Source organism: Labeo rohita, chromosome 6 (assembly GCF_022985175.1).
Source record: "Labeo rohita strain BAU-BD-2019 chromosome 6, IGBB_LRoh.1.0, whole genome shotgun sequence".
NCBI lineage: Eukaryota > Metazoa > Chordata > Actinopteri > Cypriniformes > Cyprinidae > Labeo > Labeo rohita.
In genome coordinates this window covers 9153154-9165367 of record NC_066874.1, presented here as the reverse complement: position 1 = coordinate 9165367, position 12214 = coordinate 9153154, and the positions used below count along the sequence as shown (strand labels likewise).

At 35.0% G+C, this 12214-nt stretch overlaps 1 protein-coding gene across 2 annotated transcripts in view; it reads left to right on the top strand.

Moving 5' to 3' along the window:
* The first annotated feature begins 732 nt into the window (after positions 1–732).
* dock9b (dedicator of cytokinesis 9b) overlaps positions 733–12214 on the top strand; it is a 114400-nt gene continuing 102918 nt past the window's right edge. For both annotated transcript variants that reach the window (XM_051111920.1, XM_051111917.1), the window contains exon 1: positions 733–1178. In XM_051111920.1, the coding sequence (XP_050967877.1) occupies positions 1062–1178 (117 nt within the window). In that variant the 5' untranslated portion in view covers positions 733–1061. The remainder of the gene's footprint in view (positions 1179–12214) is intronic.

Sequence of the window (12214 nt, the reverse complement as noted above, 5' to 3'; positions counted from 1 at the left end):
TACATACATGTAAATATATGTAAATATTTTCAAAATATATACTGTATGTGTGTGTGTCTTTATATATAATAAATATACACAGCACACACAGATATTATGTACACAAAAACATTTATTTTGTATGTGATTAATCGTGATTAATCATTGCCCAGCACTATTATATACATGTAAATATATGAAAATATTTTTCAAATATATACTGTATGTGTGTCTTTATAAATAATAAATATACACAGTACACACACACATTATGTACACAAAACTTTTATTTTGTATGCGATTAATCGTTGCCCAGCACTATATGAATACAAATACACGTAAAAATATGTACATATTTTTTAAATATATACTGTATGTGTGTGTCTTTATAAATAATAAATTTAGACAGTACACACACACATATTATGTACACAAAAGCGTTTATTTTGGATACGATTAATCGTTGCCCAGCACTAAAAATACTTTAGATTTTACAGCACATGGCTTCATATAGTGTGTTGCCCAGTGTTCCCTGTTTGTTCTACTGTTTAACAAAACTTGAGCCCATTTCGTGATGTTTTAAATTGCGTAATATGTGTTCTAGCATTGCAACAGAATAAATAATAACAGACAAACACACACACACACACACACACATCAGTTCAATATGACATTTTACACTGAAAGCAATTTACCTCCTTGGCTCTGCTGAGTTTGTGAGGGGAGGCGTTGCTGCTCACACGGGAGCTTCATCACGCACTGACACGCACGGGCGGTGTGAAACTGGCACGGAGCGACGCGGGACTCCGGGGAACCGTCGCTCACTGAGTGTACCAGCGCAACGGGAACGCGTTACCTCTCAGCTTCCATCCGACGCTGCGAAAACAAACACAGAAGTATGTAGTTTGGAAGAGGATAGATGACCCGTCTCACTCCATGGTGTTGTTTACTGACTGGGAATGCGTCGCTGCGTCTTGTTGTGAAGGACAGGTCCCAACTAAGGACTTCCTCGGAGGACTGCATACATTTTTGTGTCTATAGACATGTAATAGACTTCGTCTTTTAAATACAAGCAAGGTGCGATGGCCTCTTCGGCTCAGCCCGAGACACGAAAGTTTACGCGCGGTCTGAGTAAGCCCGGCACCGCCGCTGAGTTACGCCAGAGCGTCTCCGAGGTGGTGCGCACTTCAGTACTGGTGGTGAGTGAAGTACATCCTTGAAGTTTGCATTTTGTTCAAGTCCCACTTTTATTGTCGTAGTGCCTTTCTATTACAGCAGCTGTAATTTATTCACATAATGACCTAAATATGAATATAGGACAGTGCTATTAACGTGCTCAGATGGGAGTTTCTAAGTAAAAGGTAAAAACAGGGCATCAGATAAATGTCAATGACGGCTCTGAGCACAACTGAGCACCTGCCACCTGTCAAATCTCCATCATTGCCACCACCAGCCCTGCCTCTTTGAAATTAGCAGATCTGCATCAGTGGCTTGTCATTTAATTTTGATTAAAATGGACTGGGGAAAAATAGAAAAAGCTTTTGGAAGGACTCAGCTGTGCTCTACACTGAAATGATTATAGCAGCCTTTCTTAACAGTTGACATGTCACCTGCATGACTTCATCTTTCAGAACAGGAGAAGGCGTCTGAGTGCTGTCTCTTCATCCATTACCTGTTATGCAAAACAGTAAAAGTTCCATCTGGAACTAATATGCTACAGCTAAGATTCTTAAGAGCTGTCTGATTCCACTATAATTCAAATGTTGCCTTTCTAAAGTAACACTTGAATACACATGAAAGCGCTAATCTGAAGTTTGCCATCCACGTTTTGCGCAAAACAGTCTTTTGTGCCAGGAACACCATTTAAAGATCAAGGAATTACATGCACTCAGAGGAATAGCTCACCCAAAAATTCTGAAAATTGTTTAATTTACTAACCCACATAAAATAGGTTCCAAACCTATTTTGCCTTCTTTTCTCTGTGGAGCACAAAAAGGGCAATTTAGGTGAATGCTAGTGTTCTTCTTCCATACAGTTAAAGCTGAATGGAAAAGCTTTAGAAAGTATAAATATATACATAGTTGAGGTCATAAGTTTACATACACTTTGTAGAATCTGCAAAACGTTAATTATTTTACCAAAATAAGAGGGATCATACAAAATGCATGTTATTTTTCATTTAGTACTAACCTAAGTAAGATATTTCATGTAAAGGATGTGTAATAATACTATAATAATAGTTGAATTTATTAAAATGACCCCATTTAAAAGTTGACATACACTTGATTCCTAATACTTTGTTACCTGAATGATCCACAGCTGTGTGTGTGTGTGTGTGTGTGTGTTTTTTTTTAGTGACAGTTGTTCATGAGCCTCTTGTTTATACTGCCTGTTTTTCTTGAGAAAAATCATTCAGGTCCCACATTTTATTTGGTTTTTCAGCATTTCTGTGTATTTGAACCCTTTTCAACAATGACTGGATTTTGAGATCCATCTTTTCACACTGAGGACAACTGAGGGATTCATATGCAACTATTACAGAAGGCTCAAACGCTCACTGATACTTCAAAAGAAAACACAATGCATTAAGAGCCGGGGGGTGAAAACTTTTTTTAATTTAAAGATTAGGGTAAAATTAACTTATTTTGTCTTCTGGGGAACATGTAAGTATCTGCAGCTTCTGAAGGTCAGAACTAAATGAAAAGAAAATATGATATTTAGGCAAAATAAGAAAAATATAGATATCTTCATTCTGTTCAAAAGTTTTCACCCCCCGTCTCTTAATGCATTGTGTTTCCTTCTGAAGCATCAGTGAGTGTTTGAATCTTCTGTGATAGTTGCATATGAGTCGTTGTCCTCAGTGTGCACCAAATCAGCATATCAGAATGATTTATTAAGGATCATGTGACACTGGAGTAATGACTGCTGCAAAACTGCCATTAAAGGAGAAGTGCACTTCCAAAACAAAGATTCCAAGATGGTCATTTCTTTGTTTCTTCAGTCATAAAGAAATTATGTGTTTTGAGGAAAACATTTCTGTATTTTTCTCCACATAATGGACTGCTATGGTGCCTCGATTTTGAACTTCCAAAAAAGCAGTTTAAATATGGCTTCAAACGATTCCAAATGCACTTGTAAACGATCCTAGCCAAGGAAGAAGGGTCTTATCTAGCGAAACGATCAGTTATTTTCATTAATCTCAAACGCTCGTCTTGCCTTTCTCTCCATGAACTCTGTGCATTCTGACTCAAGACAGTTAGGTTATGTCGAAAAACTCCAATCGTATTTTCTCCCTCAACTTCAAAAATCATTTCAAAATCATCCTACATCGCTGCAGAAGTTCCAACCCAGTCTTTGCAAAGTGAACATGCAAAGAAGATCAAACACCCTTAACAAAAAAGGTAAAACAGCGATATAGGATGATTTCGAAGTTGAGGGAGAGCTGGGAGTTTTTCAACATACCCTAACTGTCATGAACCGGAACAAAACAGTCCAAGCAGAGTAAGACAAGATGAGTGTTTGGCATTAAAAAGTATATAAATTGTATTTTTTTAAATGAAAATAACCGATTGTTTCACTAGATAAGACCCTTCTGCCTCAGCTGGGATTGTTCACAACCTCATTTGGGATCGTTTAAAGCCGTATTTAAACTGCATTTTGGAAGTTCAAAATCTGGGCACCATATCAGTCCATTATATGAAAGAAAATGCTGAAATGTTTTCCTCAAAAAACATAATTTCTTTACGACTGAAGAAAGGAAGACATGAACATCTTGGATGACAAAGGGGTGAGTAAATTATTTGTAAATTGTTGTTCTGGAAGTGGAGTTCTCCTTTAAAGTACTTAATATACTGCTATACTTTTTTGAGGCCTCAGTGGAAAAATCTACATAAAGAGATTTTCACCCAAAATGAAAATTACCCCATGAATATACTCACCCTTAAGCCATCCTAGGTGAATATGACTTTCTTCCTTCAGAAAAATGCAACTGGAGCTATATTAAAAATATCCCTTAAGCTTTTGCTTACATTTTTGTGTGCATACCCCGATGTTTGGTGCTACGCTGTTCATAACATAACATTTTTTTTTAACAAACCATGGTTGAATTAGTTTTTCACTAAAAATCTGTGATGTAAATCTCATTTGTGGTGGCAGATATTCAAAAACACCATAAGATGTTGTATGATGTCAGATGACTTGGAATATACTGTAGCTCAAGAGTTGGATAACCTATAATACTTTTATGGTAGTTTTTGTCAATTTTAGACCTTGACAGCCCAGTCTTTATTTAGTTTCACTGTATATAAGAGAGCAGGCTGGATACTTCAGGATATTTTTGATTGTGCTCCACAAGTCTTAAAGATTTGGAACGACATGATAAATGTAGTAAATTATGACAGAACTTTCATTTTTTTCTATGATGAACTACTGTTTTAAAGTGATGTTGAATTATTTTAGATTTAGTGGTTGTTCTTGGCCTCTTAATTCACTTTCAAACCCTAAAATGTTTTGTTCTATCATCACTGATAAGAATTTAGAGGTTACATGCTTAATCTGTAACCATTATGACCATTAGCAAGGCATAAAACCCAAGGGTTACACCAGAGGAACTCCTTCTTCATTTGGTGAACTCCAAGTACATTCAAATGCTGTTATGTCTACTTCCGCAGTAAATAAACTCTCTGTGTAGCCATGTCCTGCTACTGGAAGGCACAGTGGCAGTTTCCTAGATTTGTGGGTCGACCCACAAGGTTTTGAATCAGACCAGTGTTTTTCTGTCCAGCTAGTGTTACCATGGTTACTTACGGTTCAGCGATTAAACTTTGGATTTACCCTTTTGACATCAATTACGTTTGGCTTTGTGACTTAGTGCTGTTCATTTTAATGACATCTTTGATTATCATCCATGTCGAAAGACAGAAAATAAACAGATGGTTTATAAACTGTATGACACACACACACACACTCACACAAAGTTTCTCAGTTAAGTGTGTTTGTGATAATGGCTGGTAAGCAGGAATGCTGGGGTCTACTAATGGAACTTTGGGTCAATGGCTCCTAATTTGTTTTAACATATTTTTAGCTCTCAATCAGAGGAACATACTTTATGGCACATTTTTCTCTTTCTGGAGTCTCTCTGTTCCTTTTTTCCCTGCTCTCTTGTTCAAGTGAAAACCTATCTGATCTTTATTCCTAATATGTTACTCAAACAACTTTAGAGGGGATTCATTGAAAATCAGGGCGTTAAATTAAATCCAAAAGGATTTGTCTCCTAGAATGTTCACAGGTCACTTGATCAAACAGATCTGCACAGAAGGGGCCTCAAAGGGTCTTAATTTCAATGCTCAAAGAGCACATTTTTTATACAGACACAAATGCATGGCTGTAATAAATTTCAAAGATCAATGGCATGATGCTTATTTTGTTTGTCTTAAATTCAAAAATACATAAAAAAATATGTATTTTTGGGAGGATGTGAAGTAAAAAAAATGCCAGGGTAATACAACTGTCCCAATATAATGAAGAAAAAGCCTTATTAAAAGAATTTAATTATTGGGGGGAAAAACATTCAAAAGTTTGGGGTCTGTTTTTTTTTTTTTTTTAAGAAGTATCTTATGCTCATTAGGGGTGCAGTTAATTGATTAAAAATACAGTATAAACAGTAATATTGTAAAATATTATTACAATTTTGAATTTTTTTAAACATATTTTACGTTTTAATTTATTATAGCAAAGCTGAATTTTCAGCATCATTACTCACATGATCCTTCAGAAACCATAGTTCACCCAAAAATAAAAATTTTGCCATCATTTACTTGCTCATATCGTTCCAAACATGTATAAGTTTCTTCCTTATTTTGAACACAAAATAAGATATTTACAACTGTTTGGTTCTTCCAAATACCTTCTTTTGTGTTCAACGTAAGAAAGAAACTTATGCAGGTATGGAATGACATGAGGGTGAGTGAATGATGACAACATTTTTTGAGCAAAGTATTCCCTTTAGAACCATTTTTTAGTATTGTCAGTGTTGAAACCAGTAGTGCTGCTTAATGTTTTTGTGAAAACTGTGAGAACAGCATTCATTTGAAATGGAAAGTATACATTTCTTTTAAAAAATCATACTGAGCCCAAACATTTGAATGGTAGTGTAGTTTGGCTTAAAGCATTTATAATTATTTCTCAGAAAAAAAAAAACAACAAAAAAAAATGCTTCACTGCTTACTTTATATTTGAAAATCTTTTATCCCTAAATATGATTTTTCCTTATCTTTATTATGGACACATATAAAGTTGAAGTCAAATGTTTACAGAATCTGCAAAATGTTAATTGTCTTACCAAAATAAGAGGGATCGTACAAAATGCAAGTTATTTTTTATTTAGTACTGACCTGAATAAGATATTTCTCATAAAAGATGTTTACATATAGTCCACAAGAGAAAATAATAGTTGAATTTATAAAAATTACCTTGTTTAAAAGTTTACATACACTTGAGTCTTAATACTGTTTTGTTACCTGAGTGATCCACAGCTGTGGTTTTTTTGTTTAGTAATAGTTGTTCATGAGTCCTTTGTTTGTCCTGAACAGTTAAACTGCCTGCTGTTCTTCAGAAAAATCCTTCAGGTCCCACAAATTCTTTGGTTTTCAGCATTTTTGTGTATTTGAACCCTTTCCAACAATGACTGTATGATTTTGAGATCCATCAGAATGTTTAAAACATTCTCTGATGCTTTTTGAATTTGAGGGTATCAGGGTAAATTTAACTAATTTTGTCTTCAGGGAAAGTATCTTCTGTAGCTTCTTAAGGGCGATACTAAATGAAAAAAAGTGATATTTAGGCAAAATAAGAAAAATGTACACATCTTCATTTTGTTCAAAAGTTTTCAACCCCCAGCTCTTAATGCATTGTGTTTCCTTCTGAAGCATCAGCGAGCGTTTGAACCTCCTGTAATAGTTGCATATGAGTCCCTCAGTTGTCCTCAGTGTGAAAAAATGGATCTCACAGTCATTGTTGAAAAGGGTTCAGATACACAAAAATGCTGAAAAACCACAGAATTTGTAGGACCTGGAGGATTTTTCTAAAGTACAATGGGCAGTTTATTAAGGGCAGTGTTAAGAATCAAGTGTAAAATTACTGAACTGAGTCATTTTTTAAATTCAATTATTATTTTCTCTTGTAGACTTTATGTAAACATCTTCCGTGTGAAGTATCTTATTCAGGTCAGTACTAAATAAAAAATAGCATGCATTTTGCATGATCCCTTTTATTTTAGGTAAAATAATTAACATGTTGCAGATTCTGCAAGGTGTATGTAAACTTTTGACTTCAAATGTATGTCACTGACCATCCTACAAACTCATGCTTATATACAGAGCTTCAGATACTGATGAGTTCTCACAAGCTCATAAGTACACTCACTTATATACACTCACTTAGTCATTTCCGATCACATGACAGACTTTGTGACTAATCGCTCCTTATTCTCTGTTTATGTTTAAACTTGGTTAACTCTGTGGCTGATGATAGCTTGTGTGACCGATCGCACCTTATTTTCCTTGTTCACTGTGGCTGTTGTGAGATCCACTAAATGAGGATAGGTGGCCAGGGGCATGAATGTGCATTTGGATCAATATGAGTGTTACATTTCAATTAATGGGCTACGTCCTCCCCCAACACACGCTTCAGTAAGCTACTGCAGTTCATTCACAGTGGCAATCACACAGCTGTCTGTGTCTGTTTCTTTCATGACGTTTGTGTATGTGTATGCATCTGTGTCCTGTAACACATATCAAAGGGCCTGCCCATGGTGTCCGTTACCCTCCCAGATGGACTGCTACTGGCCCTACTTGTGGACAGCATACGTTAGATTGAACTCTCACTTTTACAGATCAAGTTACTGAATAATCACCAAATAAGGAGTAAATTATAATGTAATTGTCACCAAAAGTGTCATATTTTGTATTTTATTTAGAATCTTTATTGTAGTCCATGTAATACTATGTGGACTGTAACAATGTTGAACAAGTGTGAAATACATTTATTGAGAATTTTAATTCTGAATGTGTTTAAAAATGTAATTGACTGGGCTCATTAGTGCATTGGTGGCTGTGTGATTGCTCTGTGTGTGTAGGGAGCAGGTGAGGCCTGCTGACTGGATATCCACTACCATTTATTATGGATGAGAGCAGCTTGGGTGTCTGTTCTATTTTTAAACGCTCTTTGTCCTGTGGGCTTGTTAAAGGACACTGAGAATCCAGCGGTCACGTGATCTACACATTGCCGGGATGGTATGAATGCTGAGCTGAAAATCATATAATGCTGAGTGATGGGAGTTTTAATGACATCTTTAGTCACTGTCTGTCCTAGAATGCAAGTTTATGAAGAAACTCTTTTGTTTATGTTGTGATATAACATTTGAATCAGACTACTTAGGTTTAAATGAATAGTTCACCCAAAAATGTATATTGTCATCATTTACTTATCATCACGTCATTCCGAATTCATATATTCCCTTTTTACATGGAACACAAAAGAAGACTTTTTACTGTTGCCTGTTGACACCGAACTTTCCTTCACAGTGACAATGAATGAAGATGGATGCTGCCAAGCTTCAATAATTAAAAAGAAGCAACATAAAAGTATAATACTTTTCATACAGTCATACAAATCACATTTTTGTGATAAACAGTATCTTATAGTTGTTTAAGCCATTGACTTTAGTTTTCAAATCACATTTGACATTAGTGATACTGTGATACTATTGTTAAGTATCTTATAATTGTTTGCAATCCAAATTTTAAGTTTCAGTAACTTAAAGGGATAGTTTACCCAAAAATGAAAATTCTGTCATTAATTACTTGCCCTCATGTCGTTCCAAACCAGTGGTTCCATCTTGAACCACTGATGTCACATGGACTATTTTGACATCTTAACTGTTGCCTGTTTACAAACCCATTGTCCAACAAAGATATCATTTATTGACATGCTTTTTCTCCAAATTAACTTTATAACATAGTCAAGTGTTTGAAATAACCTTTTGTGCTCAGCCGTGGATTCATATCACAGAATGAGGCTGAAATCGTACTATTTTAGCATTGTAAAGGTTATGTCGATTAGCATTGCATTATAAATATACTTTACCCTTATAAAAGTACCCAAGATTGCTTGAAGAACACAGACAAACCATATATTGTAGCCATTGCATGTTTATTGTCTTCAAGTTTCCTCAGTTAATAGTTCTCTATCTGCGTTTTATTCAGGAGATTCCTGAAGCGTTGTCAGTTCTATTATTTCTGCTATAAGGCATATGTGAAGTTTCTGCGCAAGGGCGCCATCCGGCTTCAGAATCAGACAGAGCTTTACTGCTAAGTGTGTTTACACACATGGAATTTATCTTGGTGTAAGGAGCTTCTAGTACAAAAAGTACAAAAATTCAATTCACATTCCAGTGAATTAAACAGTCTTATTAAGAAAACTTTTCTCTAAAGAAACAGGATTCCCTAAATTATCGTCATTGATATCGGTATCGCAATAAATACCTGAAATTATCGTGATACATTTTTAAGCCCATTTCGCCCATCCCTAATAGACTAGAAGGTGCATTTTTCTAACTTAAATTGTTATAATTCATGAACGCTTTTGAATACAGACCTAAGATTGGTAGTAAACTCATTAAAAATATATATATTTTTATATTTTACATCAAATAAACATTTTACAAAATAGTTTTAATCCAACATTGATGTAAAATTAAAGCCATATGTCTAAATAAGTTGTTTGAAGTTGAGCAATTCTGCTTAGGCGTTATATCACAAATAGCCACCGGATGCCATCCGAATTCATTGAATTTGTATAAATATATGAAAATGTGTAAATTTCTCTCTAAATATTACATCTATCACACCAAATATGTAATCTTGACACTCAGACCTTTCCGACGATATGTATTTTGTCAAGATTATAAAAAGTTTTGATTCTAAAAGACTGTAATGCATTTTGTAATATGACACCCCAAGGGGGAGGAGCTTGCTAAAAGAATTTAAAGTACCATTTCCATGGTAACACAATGATTTCAAAATGATAGATACTTTCAAATGATATATACTTTATGATGATTACTAAAATGTGATAGGGAAACGAAAAAGAATTTTTGTGACAAGGGTCAGAACTCCTGTTATGATGTATATGTTTTGAGGTGCACACTTGTCATAAATTAATCTATTACTGTTCCCACATAATTTTTTAACAACAAACAGTGGTAAAATATCGGTGACATATATAGTGTTGCTGTCTATGCAGGGTCAGAAAGCTCTCGGATTTCATCAAAAATATCTTAATTTGTGTTATGAAGAGGAACGAAGGTCTTATTTGTTTGGAATAAATGACAGAACTATCCCAGGGTGAACTATCCCTTTAAAATTTGGTCTGTACGAAGCCCTGCAGATGACATCTGGGTTTAAAAAAACAAGATATTGTGGCCACAATTTATTATTTGCTCCCTTGTTTTAATCAATAGAGATTTAATTAAATACTTGAACAAATTAGCTGTGGTCGTGGCCACGGTTTAATTGAAACAAGGACACAGATTATTACAATGTGGTCACGATTTACCTAAAAAAGCGAACAAATTAACACATTATATCCACAAATTAAAAAAATGTGGGAGCATATTCTTAATCCATGTCATGTCATGTATAGGGCTTTATAAGTTCTGTTCCAAAACTATTATATGGATTTCCAGTATATCTACACCATTTTTATGATACTTTTTTTTATCTTGACAGCCCAGATTCCATTTGCTTTCATTTTATGGAAAAAGTTGTGGGGTTCTGCAAAAAAAATATTTTTGTGTTCTTTTGGTGAATAAACACTGACAGAATCTTTTAATTTCAAACCATTTTGTTATGTATACAAAAACAGCTTTGCTTGTTAAACTATTAGGAAGCAAAGCAATTACTATAACAGAAAAAGGTCACTGTGCCCTTGCAGGCACCGCTTTATTATTTTCCATTTTTGTAGACCATGGAAACATGGAAAAGACACTTCAAAGGACACTTCTTTATTATTATAATCACTTCCTGTTTTCTGATATAATAGGGACTGTTGTTTCTGCAGTCTAATCATGAAATTTAAGAGTTTATTTAGAATTTTTTGTAACATCTCTTTTGCAAGACATCTTAGATAATCAATGCAAACCCCCAGGGGGGTTTTCAACGCCCCTGACGGTTTTGCTGAGGTGCGTGGCTGTTCTAACCTAATTTACAGCGGAACCAGGCTACAGCAAACGTCAGAGAGTGGCTCATCAGAGAGAACATCATTGCCTCCCTCTCATTACATCCTGTCACTGCTGTAAACAGCAGGTCAAGCTTATACTGTGTAATTGGTCCACAGTGATGTTGATGGTGTTTACCTTGACTGCATTAGTAGACTTGTGCTAAAATGTCTGGGTACACTGTGCTCTTAAAAGGCAAAGGATGCAGTTTTTGTATAGACTAATAATGCTTTGCTTCCTAAACTTGCATTAAATCATAAATGCTATTGTTTTAAAGGCTGAGAAACTTATATCCTTTCCGCTGTAAAGCCACATAGTTATTGTCATAGAGCTCAAGGCTTGTTTCCATGGCAATGTACCCATAATTTTACAGCTGCCACCAATTACATCATTAACAACTGAAGAAGAAAGCTCTGGAAAATGTCTCTTCCAGACACTTCATCTAATGCTTTTCCCTTCTTCACATGAAGTTGTGATGTCTATATTGCTGTGCTTCAGTGAAATAGTGGAGAAATTTCTTTTTTAGCGAGACTCACAGATCCACACTCACCACACCACTGGAAAATCTATCAAGCCTGTTTTTTATTGTGGAAATTTGTATGACGTCCACACTGAAAGTGAGGGAATGGAACTACTACTGAAAGATTGAATTCTCCATTTTTAGGAACTTCTCTCACTCTTTCTCTCTCTCTCACACACACACACATATGTATTCGCACTTAAAGGGATAGTTCACCTAAAAATGAAAATTTAGGCATTATATAATCACCCTCATCTCAAGTTTTTTTTTTTTTCCATCTGTGAAATAGAAAAATAATTTAAGAAATTAAATGAATAAATAATGCCATTCAGGTTTGTACAAATGGCGTTATAGTGCCATGTAAAAAAAACTACGATTTTGAGATTAAAGTCGTAATATTTCAAGAATAAATTTGAAATTAGGAGAATAAAGTCAAAATA